Source organism: Bos taurus, chromosome 23, assembly GCF_002263795.3.
Source record: "Bos taurus isolate L1 Dominette 01449 registration number 42190680 breed Hereford chromosome 23, ARS-UCD2.0, whole genome shotgun sequence".
Classification (NCBI taxonomy): domain Eukaryota; kingdom Metazoa; phylum Chordata; class Mammalia; order Artiodactyla; family Bovidae; genus Bos; species Bos taurus.
The window spans coordinates 16510018-16521301 of NC_037350.1; the positions used below are offsets into that span (position 1 = coordinate 16510018).

Consider the following 11284-nt stretch of genomic DNA (forward strand, 5'->3'; position numbering starts at 1 on the left):
TTCCAAAAACAAAAGAACTTGAAGACTTGAGAAAGAGGAATAAGAAAACTCCAGGAGGCCTTAGGAGGTAGAAATCCTTAAAAGTCTTGCCCTGGACTAATTCTGTTTCTTCCACTGTCACTCTGTTGAAGATTCAAAATCTGGAGGAGAGAAGGTTAGGGTCTTATGGGCAGGTGGGAGTTGAAAAGATGTTCCAGAGACCCCTTCAGCAGATGTATTGGGAGGTCAAGTGTGTTTGGATTTGACACCCCACCCTCCAAAGACTGTACACAATGAAGGAGAGCTCACTCAGCCCACAAGAGAAAAGGGGACGGAGGCCAGTAGACCAAAAAAGAAAAAATACCACTGAGATCTCAGGACATAAAGACCTACCTCACTGCAGATATCAATAATTGCATAGTCTTCCGTAAATTGTTCTAACCATTCCCTAATGATGGACAACTGAAATGGTCAAGAAAAAAGAACTGAGGCCTGTGCGGTCTGGCTATAAAGAATCAGATTCTAGAGGCTGTATATGGCCATGCCCCATTCTCATCTATCTTGCCCAGAGCTCAGGGCGTATACTCAATTCACTATAAACATGTAGTCAGTGAACATCTGGGCTTGAGAAGTACTCCATCTCTTTTTCTCTGGATCAGTCTGGTGGAATGACAGCTTTGGGTCTGAGCATAAGTGTTCTGCTAGCACCATCTGCTGGCCCTGGAAAGCCTCTCCTGACTCCTGGCCTCCAAGTCTCAGCCAAGGGTGTTACAAATTACTAACACCTCTGAAAGAACTTTCAGTACCACAGAACCTATCTTGTATGTGCAGAGGGGAACTTACAAAACATTTACTTTGTTTCTTGTTTACTATGTAATGGATGTTTCAGTTTGCTGGCCTTTCTGTTTTTGCCTTTCCACAAAGTAAGACACATGGTGAGGTGCTGAAAGAGCGAGTAAAAATGAGCCGCACACCACGGTTCACACCACGGTCTAGGATTCTGAAGACCATGTTGTCCTTCGACATTTATTCGTCAGGTACTGAGCTCTGTGCATGGGTACTTTATGGCTGAACTATTAATAGTTACATAGCACTTACCAAAATGATGTTTTGAGCTTAGATGGTTAATAAGTCCCTGCAGGTGTGCATTGTTTTGAGAGGTGCTGTAGAAGATTCAGAGAAGTCTGTGACAAGTTCTCAGCCTTCAGAGAACCCAATCTAGTCAGGGAAACAATAAGCCAGACAATACAGGATAATATCTGTGGATATGCCTGCAAGTGTGTGCCTGCACGCCTGCTAAGTCGCTTCAGTCCTGTCCGGCTCTGTACAACCCTATGGACTTCAGCCCCCCAGGCTCCTCTGTCCATAGGGATTCTCCAGGCAAGAATACTGACATGGGTTGCCACACCTTCCTTTGGGGGATCTTCCCAACCAGGGATCAACCCCATGTCTTTTGTGTCTCCTGCTTGGCAGGCAGGTTCTTTACCACCAGTGCTACCTGGGAAGCCCCCATACCTGTAAGTACTAACTGTCAAATAATGACATTGCTTTAGACCTTAAGATAAATATATATAAGATAAATATATGTACTCTGCTAGACATGTGACAGTGCCTGGAGCATTTTGTTTCTTGTCACAACTTAAATAATATATATTTGAAAGATAAATATATGTACTATGCTAGACATGTGGCAATGCCTGGAGCATTTTTTTTTCTTTTTTGTCACAACTGAGGATGCTAGACATCCTATAATGCACAGGACAGCCGTCCCTGTCCTGTCAAAGAATTTTATGGCCCCAAATGCCAGTAGTGCAGAGACTGAAAAACCTGTGCTTATGACCCTTAGATCAGTGATGAGCAAAGCAGGTATGATCTCTGCTCTCCTAGTATCATGGGGAAGAGATGTTAAAAATACAATAGCTTCCTGACAGAATTCAAGAACAGAGACTGCTCAAGAACCTTGATAAAATTCAAGACAGACTACTCAAGAACCTTGCTTGTCAAAGTGTAGTTTTCAGACCTGAAGCATCCGTATCACTTTGAAGCATGTTTAAAATGTAGAGTATTGATCCCCGCCCCTTCCTGAATAAAAAGCATGTATTTTAACAACATCCTCAGGTAACTCCTATGCACATTAATGCCTGAGACACGCTGCTCGTAAGGTTTCCAGAAAAGACAAGACGTGAGTTTTCATTGTTTTATGAAAACCAGGAAAGGAGGAAGCATATTCCAGGCGGTAAGAGCTGTATGAGGGAAGGTCCTGAGTTAGTAAATTGGAATTTCTAGTTTTCGGTTCAGCACCAGGAACAATTAACATAGTGTTAAAGTTCGCTTAGCGCCAGACTTTGTGCTAAGAGCTTTAAATGGAGTAGTTCACATAACTCGCCTGAGGCTAGTAATAAGGCAAGATCCATTATGTCTATCTACGGGAAAAAGGAACTCAGGGACACAGGGGTCAAAGAATTTGCTCAGGGATCCACTGACGGAGCCAGGCCGACGGAATCACAGCTGCGTTTTTCCACCATCCTGCTGCTGCTGCTGCTGCTGCTAAGTCGCTTCAGTCGTGTCCGACTCTGTGCGACCCCATAGACGGCAGCCCACCAGGCTTCCCGTCCCTGGGATTCTCCAGCCAAGAACACTGGAGTGGGTTGCCATTTCCTTCTCCAATGCATGAAAGTGAAAAGTGAAAGTGAAGTCGCTCAGTCGTGTCCGACTCTAGCGACCCCATGGAGTGCAGCCTTCCTCCGTCCACGGGATTTTCCAGGCAAGAGTACTGGAGTGGGGTGCCACTGCCTTCTCCGAGGTGGTTCTTATTCACCTTTACCCACAAGAGAGCGCCAAAGCCGTAGTCCCAGCTCTACCCACCCAGCCACGCAGACGCGTAGCGCAACGAGCGGAAGCCGGAGGCCCAGCGCCCACACTCCACCGGAAGTCAGTGCATTGTGGGAAGCGTCTCGATGTTTATTTACATCCCGGCCTCCAGCGTAAAGCGAGTACACTTAGAATGGAAAGGACTGGATTCTGAAGATGACACGGCTCCGAAAAGCTTCCAAGAAGTGCGAAGGAAGCTTTGTGTAACTTTTGGCGGGAATCAAGGCTAGCAAAACCTCAGCGGTTTACTACTACTAAGACGGCCCGGGCCGCCCTGCCTTGAGCTAGAGTAGACGTCTCTATGGTTAGAGTAAACATAGAGAGGCGTCTCTCGGCCCTACGGGGTGGAACTGCGCATGAGTAGTAGCTGCAGCGTTGGAAAAATGGCGGAGGAAGAGTAAGTGTTTGGGGAGGTGTATCTCTGGCGTGGCTTCTTGAGCATCCGGTACCATCCACGGTGTTTATTTCTCGCTGGGGGAAAATAAGGGTACTTGTGGACTGAAAGAAGTCCAGATTACAGAAAGAGGAGTGAGGCGCCGTACGGGTTGGTGTGGGTGGGCGAAGGGGGCCGCCGCGGAGCTCGGGTCATCTCAGGCGGGCGAGGATTGACTTTCGGGCAGCGAGCTGAGAGCAGGCTGGGTTCCCCCAACTGTGCTTAAGTGTTACCACTGTAGCTGGGTCTGCACGCGACCCAACTCCACGGGGCGGAATCTCATCGCTGATAGTGTCTATAAAGCTGTGGCAGCATTAGCTCTGTTGACGTATATGAGGACCAGTGCCTGTGGGCTTCGTGACTTAAGTCTTTGGATCTTAGGAAATATGAGGGGTCCATTTTGAGGGCTAGTGTTAGAAACCACAGATTTCGGAAGGGCCATAGCCCTTACGAATTTGAAGATAGTGTTTCCCTAGGCCCGGGATATCTTTTGGAAATTTGGTGCATATTTGTTTCTTAAGTACTATCGCTGGTCTCCATTTTCTGTATCAGGCCAAGAAGAAAGATCCCTTTGGTTCCAGAGAATCTCTTGAAAAAGAGGAAGGCGTATCAGGCCCTCAAAGCCACCCAGGCAAAACAGGCGCTTTTGCAAAAGAAGGAGGTAATGGTGGGAACCAGGTGGAGGGAATTAGAGTTTGTGTTTGAGTTGTATCCAGCACGTGTTGAACTAGGCTTGGTACCGATGGCCCCTTCCCCCATCGGTTGGGTTATACCTGATACTGGTTTCTTGTCTTTGTTTAGCAAAAAATGTATCAAACACTTTCCACGGGCAAAGTACTGGATTTGAGTTGTTGAGGAAGAAAGTAATTGCAGAGTTCCGGATTCATACCAAGTGATTTGAGAGACCCGAATTTGTACCTGGAAGATTTTTAATGTACCAGTTTTGTACAATTTTTGCTATTTGCTACATGATTTTGGAGAAATACATTTTGGAGGCAGTTTATGATGCCTAACACAGTGTTAGGATCCCTAAACACTTGATGGTAAACATTGCTGCTGCTGCTGCTAAGTCCCTTCAGTCTCGTCCAACTCTGTGTGACCCCATAGACGGCAGCCCACCAGGCTTTGCCGTCCCTGGGATTCTCCAGGCAAGAACACTAGAGTGGGTTGCCATTTCCTTCTCCAGTGCATGGAAGTGAAAAGTGAAAGTGAAGTCGCTCAGTCGTGTCCGACTCTTAGGGACCCCAAGGACTACAGCCTACCAGGCTCCTCTGTTCATGGGCTGACAGCATGTACATTGGGTTTTTTGTTTGTTTATCGGGGACTTTTCCCAATAGTTCCCACGGCTTCTCAGCTTCACTTCTTTCTCGTCAATCTTGTTTTTAAATTATATAAGAATAGAGGGGACTTCCTAGCATTCCAGTGGCTAAGAATTCTCTCTTCTATCCCAGGGGGCACGGGTTCAATCCCTGGTTAGGGAACTAAGATCCTGCATGCTGAAATGTAGCCAGAAAATAAGTAAAAATAAATTAAAAAAAAATAAAAGCAGGATGTTTGTTTGTGCCCCCTTCCAGAGGATAGGGGAAATAAGCTCTGTGAATAGTGACTAGTGAATTAGCATTGTGAAAGAAAAAGATGACTACAGAGGCCAAAAAATGGTGATGGTGGTCTACCTTCTCTGTAGCAGAGGAAAGGAAAACAAGTCAAGTTTAAGCGACTAGAATGGTTTGTACATGATTCCTGGCGGCAGCTACGGGACAGAGTGCGACTCAGACGGCTAACAGTGAAACCTCATGGCTTGGAAGTGCCAGACAAACATTCCTTGGCCTTTGTTGTCCGCATTGAAAGGTAGGGAACTTGGGGGATTCCATGAGGCTGGGGACACTGTTGGTTCAGCTTTAGGCCCTTTTTAGGGAGATGAGATTTAAGCCCTTAAGGCAAGCTGTGCTAGGAATTCTGGGCTAAGCAAAACAGATTTTGTCTTCAAAATTAGGGAGACTGGAGGACTTTCCTGGAGGTCCAGTGGTTAAGACTTCACCTTCCAATGCAGGGGCTGTGGGTTTGATCAGTGGAACTAAGATCCCACCTGCCTTTGTAGCCAAAAAAGCAAAACATAAAACAGAAGCAATACTGTAACAAATTCAATACAGACTTCTACTAAAGTTAGTCACATTAAAAAAGATTCGGAGATTGGGACTTTGCTGGTGGTCCAGTGGTTACGACTCTACACTCCATTGCAGGAGGATAGGTTTGATCCCTGGTGGGGAACCAAGAGTCCCACGTGCCACAAGGTGCAGCCAAAATATATATAAATATGTTAGGGAGACTGACATTAAGGAAACAAACATGAAAGTACACTAGTTGCTGTGAAGGCAAAGTGCTGGAGTTAGGACACAGTGGCCACAGTGTGATCTGTGGTGGTTTAGGACACTTGGAGCAGGAAGCTGCAGCCTGCCCACATGAAAAGTTTGGGGGGCAGCTTTCCAGGCAGAGATGCAGCAAGTTCAAGTGTAGGATCAAGGTGGTTTCTTAGGAACTGAACCAGGGTCCAGCAGATGGTGCATAGTCAGTGCTGGGGAGGGCTGTTTCACATTCAGCGATAACCTTGCCCATTCCTACCTGCACATACAGCGTTAGCTCTCCCTTTCATACCCAGTCATCCAAGTCAGAAACGTGGGGTTTTGTTTTTATTTGGCTGCAGCAGGTCTGTTTGAGCACACAGGATCTTCGATCTTCACTGTGGCATGTGAGATCTAGTTCCCTGACCGGGGATTGAACCTGGGCCTCTAGCATCCGGAGCACAGTCTTAGCCACTGGACCACCAGGGAAGTGCCAGAAACCTGTGGGTTTTAAGCATGTGTGAGCCTCCTATCCTTGCCCTTGCCCATAATCTCTTCTCCTTTTTGCCTTTTATTTGTATTTTTTAAATTAGAGTGTAGTTGGCTTTCATTGCCCATGATCTCTTTCCTGGACTATCACATCAGCTGTCTAGCTAAACTTCCCAGACTTTGGTGTCACTTTCTTGTTTCTGTTTTATAAGCTCTCTTTGGTGATTGTCAAATCTGGTTACGTCTCCTTTACTTAAAATCTTCTCTAGCTTTTAATACCCACAGACACAAGTCCATTGTCCTTAGCTTGACAAATACAGCCCTCCCCATTACAAGTCCAGGGACCATTTCTGTCCCTTTAGCGCCTCGGGCGTTGCTCCACATAGCATGGTGAGTGATGTGTTTACATAGCTGCTTCCCACTCAGTTAACTCTGTAAGTCACGCTCTGTCCTGCCCTCTGGGTGCCCATTAGTGGCACACACTTGATGGTGCTTGCTGGGCAGAGCCTGACTTTGCTGTTCATTTCAGGATTAATGGGGTGAGTTCACTGGTGCAAAGGACCATTGCCAGACTTCGCCTGAATAAGATTTTCAGTGGTGTCTTTGTGAAGGTGACCCCTGAAACCATAAAGACGCTTCGTATCGTGGAACCTTATGTGACCTGGGGGTGAGTGTGGTTTTTGTGTGAATTCACATTATATTATACTGGAGAATGCTGAGAACATTGGGTGCACAGGGTACTGTTCTCCAGCACTGTTGCTGAGTCAGGGGAACATCGTGCCACGACCACAGTCGTCAGGGGTCAACTGCTAGCCTTAAGAACCTTGGAACATGGAGCAGGTAGAGCAGGGGTTACTGGTACAGCTCATAACGGTTTGAACAGGGCTGTGGTAGGGCTTGGTCAGCTGTAGATTAAGGCTGAGTAAGATAAGAGATTTGTATCTGTAAATTTTAATTTCTAATTACATAGCAGTTGGGCTGTGTGGGTTTTTTCCACCTCCTTTGGGTGTATGCTTCCCAAGTATCCCAGCTGCCGTGTGTTGAGGACACTCCTGGGGAAGGGGGTTGGGAGACTCCTTAGCCAGGCTACAGGACTGCTCTGCCAGCGTGGTGCAGCCTGCCAGGGGCAGGGCGGCACTGTGATTGAGCTTCGTTCTGCCTCACATAGATTTCCAAATCTGAAGTCTGTTCGGGAACTCATCTTGAAACGTGGACAAGCGAAGGTCAAGAACAAGGTCATCCCTCTGACAGACAACACAGTTATTGAGGAACACCTGGGTGAGTGAGCGTCTGAGGAGTCGGCAGAAAGGGTCCCCAGAACTTGCCAGAGTGCTGAGCTGTGGCATATCAGAGCCTCGTGGTATGTGCTGAAAAAGTGCTAGATACAGAAATCTGAACCTTGTTTCTTAGGGAAGTTTGATGTCATTTGCTTGGAAGACCTCATTCATGAAATTGCCTTCCCGGGGAAGAATTTCCTGGCGATCTCAAGGTTCCTACGCCCTTTCCAACTCTCAGTGGCCCGTCACGCTACCAAGAATAGAGTGGGCTTCCTCAAGGAAGTGGGCTCACCAGGCTATCGAGGTGAACGCATCAATGAGCTCATCCGGCAGCTGAATTAAACCCAGGTGAGGTGGGGCTGAAACTGCCCTTTGGTGGACTCTCAGTGGGCCAGGCCTTGCCCCCTGAAAGGTCATCTTGCATTTACAAGTGTATGAGAATAACTTTGGGTGGGAGGTGGCTGGTACTCACAAATGTAGCAGATGGAGATACTTGAAACAGTGAGTGCCTGGTTAGGACGTGGGGCTGTGTGTATCTCAAGAGTTACAGGATAGAAAACACTTGAGTGACCAGAAAACCTTCTGTGTTGTTATGTTCATTTTAGCTGGAGATGGAGAGAGAATAAAAAACTAATTTCAAAAAGGATATTCCTTCCTCTGTTGAAGGAATCTTAGTTCTTGAAAACTTTTACTGTTGTGGTTACGCTTAGGTTAGGGTTCCAGTACGTCTGTATTAATGAAGTTGTTTTTTCTTCCTCAGCGTACCTGAAAACAGTGCACTGGAAGCTTGTGTTTTTGTTTCATGGGATTGTTCAGCATCTTCAAGGAAGATTGCTTTCTGCTAGAATATATCTTCAGAAACTGGAGGAAAGGGCTAGGGGAAACATGGTGATGTTCCCAGCAGGCACTGCATCCCACCTCAGTTCCAAGGAAGAGTTTCTTTGTGTTTTCTGTGATGACCACCATCCAGCTCTGAAACCAGTAGAAGGCTCATGCCATGGAGGAGGACGTCCTCTTTTGTCACGTCCATCCTGGGCGTTACTGTTGGTGACTGAACACTTAGCTATGAATGCAGACGGCAGTGGACCAAGCCCAGGAGCATGCTGAACCTTGGCTTCCTGGGGCCTTGTTTTTGGAAGAACCTGAAGCTAGAATCGAGTTAAATTCGAACTTGAAATTAAAATTGAAAGCACACAAAAACTGCTTGGCTGTCTCTCCCGCAAGTTCATGTTCTAACTTTAGTGACGGTGTGGCACGCTCTCGGGCTGGCTCTGGGTATATCCAGTGTCTTAGCATTGCAGCTGGCTTAGTGATTTTCTCTAGCTCAGGATTTTAACCTGCTCTTGGATCTGTGAGAAGGGCCCTTTCCCAGAAAAACATACACTCCGGTTTTTTCTTGGAAGTTTAGGATATTTGTAGATCCTTCTCAGGGACCCAGGGACCTTATGTGAAGAAGTCCTGCGCTATCAGGATTGGTCACACAGGCTGTGATCTTGCAGCCTCCTCTGGTTCTGTGCCCTGTGGGAAGACCAAAGCTTACCAGGGTTTATTTTTCCCCCTTTCAAGCCAAGTGGATGTTTCCTACAATATGGTAGAATGCTGAGCCCCTGTGCCAGTAATCAGTCGATCTAAAAAGAAGTGGAAAACTTAATCCAAGCCAAATTTAAGAATCATAACTCAGAGCATCTCAGAATGCTCTAAGAACTGTTTTGCCCATTAGAAGTGAAGACAGTTACATAAATTTTTTGAGAGAGGAGGGCTGTACATCAAATAACATTGACAGCTGATACAGACCTGAGTGCCATGGGGCCCCTTATCAAGATGGAATGTTACCTCTAAGGGCTTGTCTTAGGAGAATATTGCTCTTTATGGTGGGGTGGAAGTTTCTGCCAATGAGGAAAGTTTGGTCAGTGCATAATGCAGCTAGACACAAATGCAGCTAGACACAAATGCACAGTGGCAGGAGAGAGAAGGCCACAGAGAAGGTTTCTTGTTTTGGAGATTTCCTTAGTCCAGTGGCTAAAACTCCGCTTTCAATGCAGGGGGCCAGGGTTCAATCCCTAGTCAGGGAACTAGATCCCAAATGTCTTAAGTTTGCTTGCATGCTGCAAAGATGGAAGATCCCATGTAGAAGATCTGGCTCAGCCAAATAAAACACTTAAAAGTCTTGCCGAAAGGTATATACTTCACAGTTTCCCTCTGTTGATCTTTAATCTTTTGACAGAAAGTGTTAGGTGACCAAGTGTTGGGTCCCTCAAAGCAGGGATGGCTGCTTGCCTGCTGCAGGGCCATCAGGCCCCTTGATGCCAGGTCCTGATTGCCCGGTTCTCTCGGGGTTACGCTAGCAGAACGTTCGTCAGGGACTGACAGTCAATTCTATATTGTCCAATAAGGGACTTGAGCTAATTTTCCTTGTATGTCCATTATTTTATAGAAAACTACAGATGTGATCTAGTTTCAAGTCATTCAAACATCTGAACGTCAGATCAGAAATTTGCCTCTTCATGGGTCTTAAGATGAGGGAACAAATACCATGGCCAGATGGTTCTGTCACTGGAAGACAGAAGCCAGCGTCCTGCACTGAAGGCAGACGGACAGCTGCAGGGCCTGTCCTCGGGCTGCCTGTGAGCATCCTGGAGCCCAGGGAAAACGTGACCGTGCATCCCCCTAACCAGCCTGGGGAGAGCTGAGGTCATAAAGTGTACCAAAAATTTCCTGGGTCCTAGTAGGATATACCAGCCACTAATATAAAGGATTATGTATTGCGGAAAGAATCCACCTGCCACTGCAGGAGACGGATTCAACCCCTGGTCTGGGAAGACCCCACATGCCATGGAGCAACTAAGCCTATGTGCCACAACTGTTAGGGCTTCCCTGGTGGCTCAGCGGTAAAGAATCTGCCTGCCAATGCATCCCCCCATTGAAGAAAACAACAGCCCACTCCAGTATTCTTGCCTGAAAAGTCCCCTGGACAGAGGAGCCTGGCGAGCTACAGTCCACATGGTCGCAGAGTCGGACACAACTTAGTGACTACGCAACAACAGCATGGCAGGAGAGGCATCGTTAATTGGCTGGTGAAAGGGTCTCAGTGATATTGGCAGTGTAACAGCTTGCGCAGTGCTAGACTGTCTTAAAATAATTGGGTTTTGAAACTTGGATGTGTTTGAGCCCAAGAAATACATTTGATTCCTAAGCAAAACTAAGAGCAATTGTCAAAATAGTATACAATCTTGGGTCAGCTGTCTTATTTCAGATGTCTTCTCACCATGGTCTGGTAGTGCTGGTCTTAACGTCAGGTGTCAAAACAAGAGTTTCAGTTCATTCAGGAAAGGCCTTCTAACATGGCTTTAAGGAATCCTTTATCCCATGTCTTTTCCAGTATGAATAATATCCTGGTTGCAGGTGATGGTGAATCCAGTCTTCATCCAAGGTTGGATTACTGTTGTAAAGCAACTATACCCCAAACAAACGCACACAAACAAAAAACCCCAAAGTTAGATTATGGTGATAGACTTCAGAAACAGTGTCTTTTTAATAACTAAACTTACAAGGAGCTATCTGGGAAGTGAGTCTTAGTAAATACTTCAATTAACAAAACTAGAATGTTCACTGAGAACAATCTTTTTCTTTGTAAAATTACCCTCATTTCTACTAAATAAGTGGTTAACTGACCATATTGTTAGCTATATATGACAAAAACTTTAAAAGTCAAGGTTAAAGACTTTGATTACATTGCAATTGAAATGTAATTACAAGCAACTTGATTACTGACTGCTGTGATATACACTAATCTATGATATCACCAGGTCACACAAGAATTTTACAAGTTCCTTATAATTTCTAGTATATATCTATTAAAAATGTTTACCCATAGGACACAACCCAAGAAGTTTTAT

At 46.0% G+C, this 11284-nt stretch overlaps 1 protein-coding gene across 1 annotated transcript; it reads left to right on the forward strand.

Moving 5' to 3' along the window:
- The first annotated feature begins 3223 nt into the window (after positions 1 to 3223).
- RPL7L1 (ribosomal protein L7 like 1) lies at positions 3224 to 9566 on the forward strand. Its single transcript, NM_001206301.1, is given in 7 exon segments — positions 3224 to 3247; positions 3836 to 3944; positions 4968 to 5131; positions 6641 to 6778; positions 7280 to 7389; positions 7522 to 7736; positions 8149 to 9566. Coding segments are annotated over 6 exon segments (744 nt in total). The 5' UTR covers positions 3224 to 3233; the 3' UTR covers positions 7731 to 7736; positions 8149 to 9566.
- Positions 9567 to 11284: the final 1718 nt, after the last annotated feature.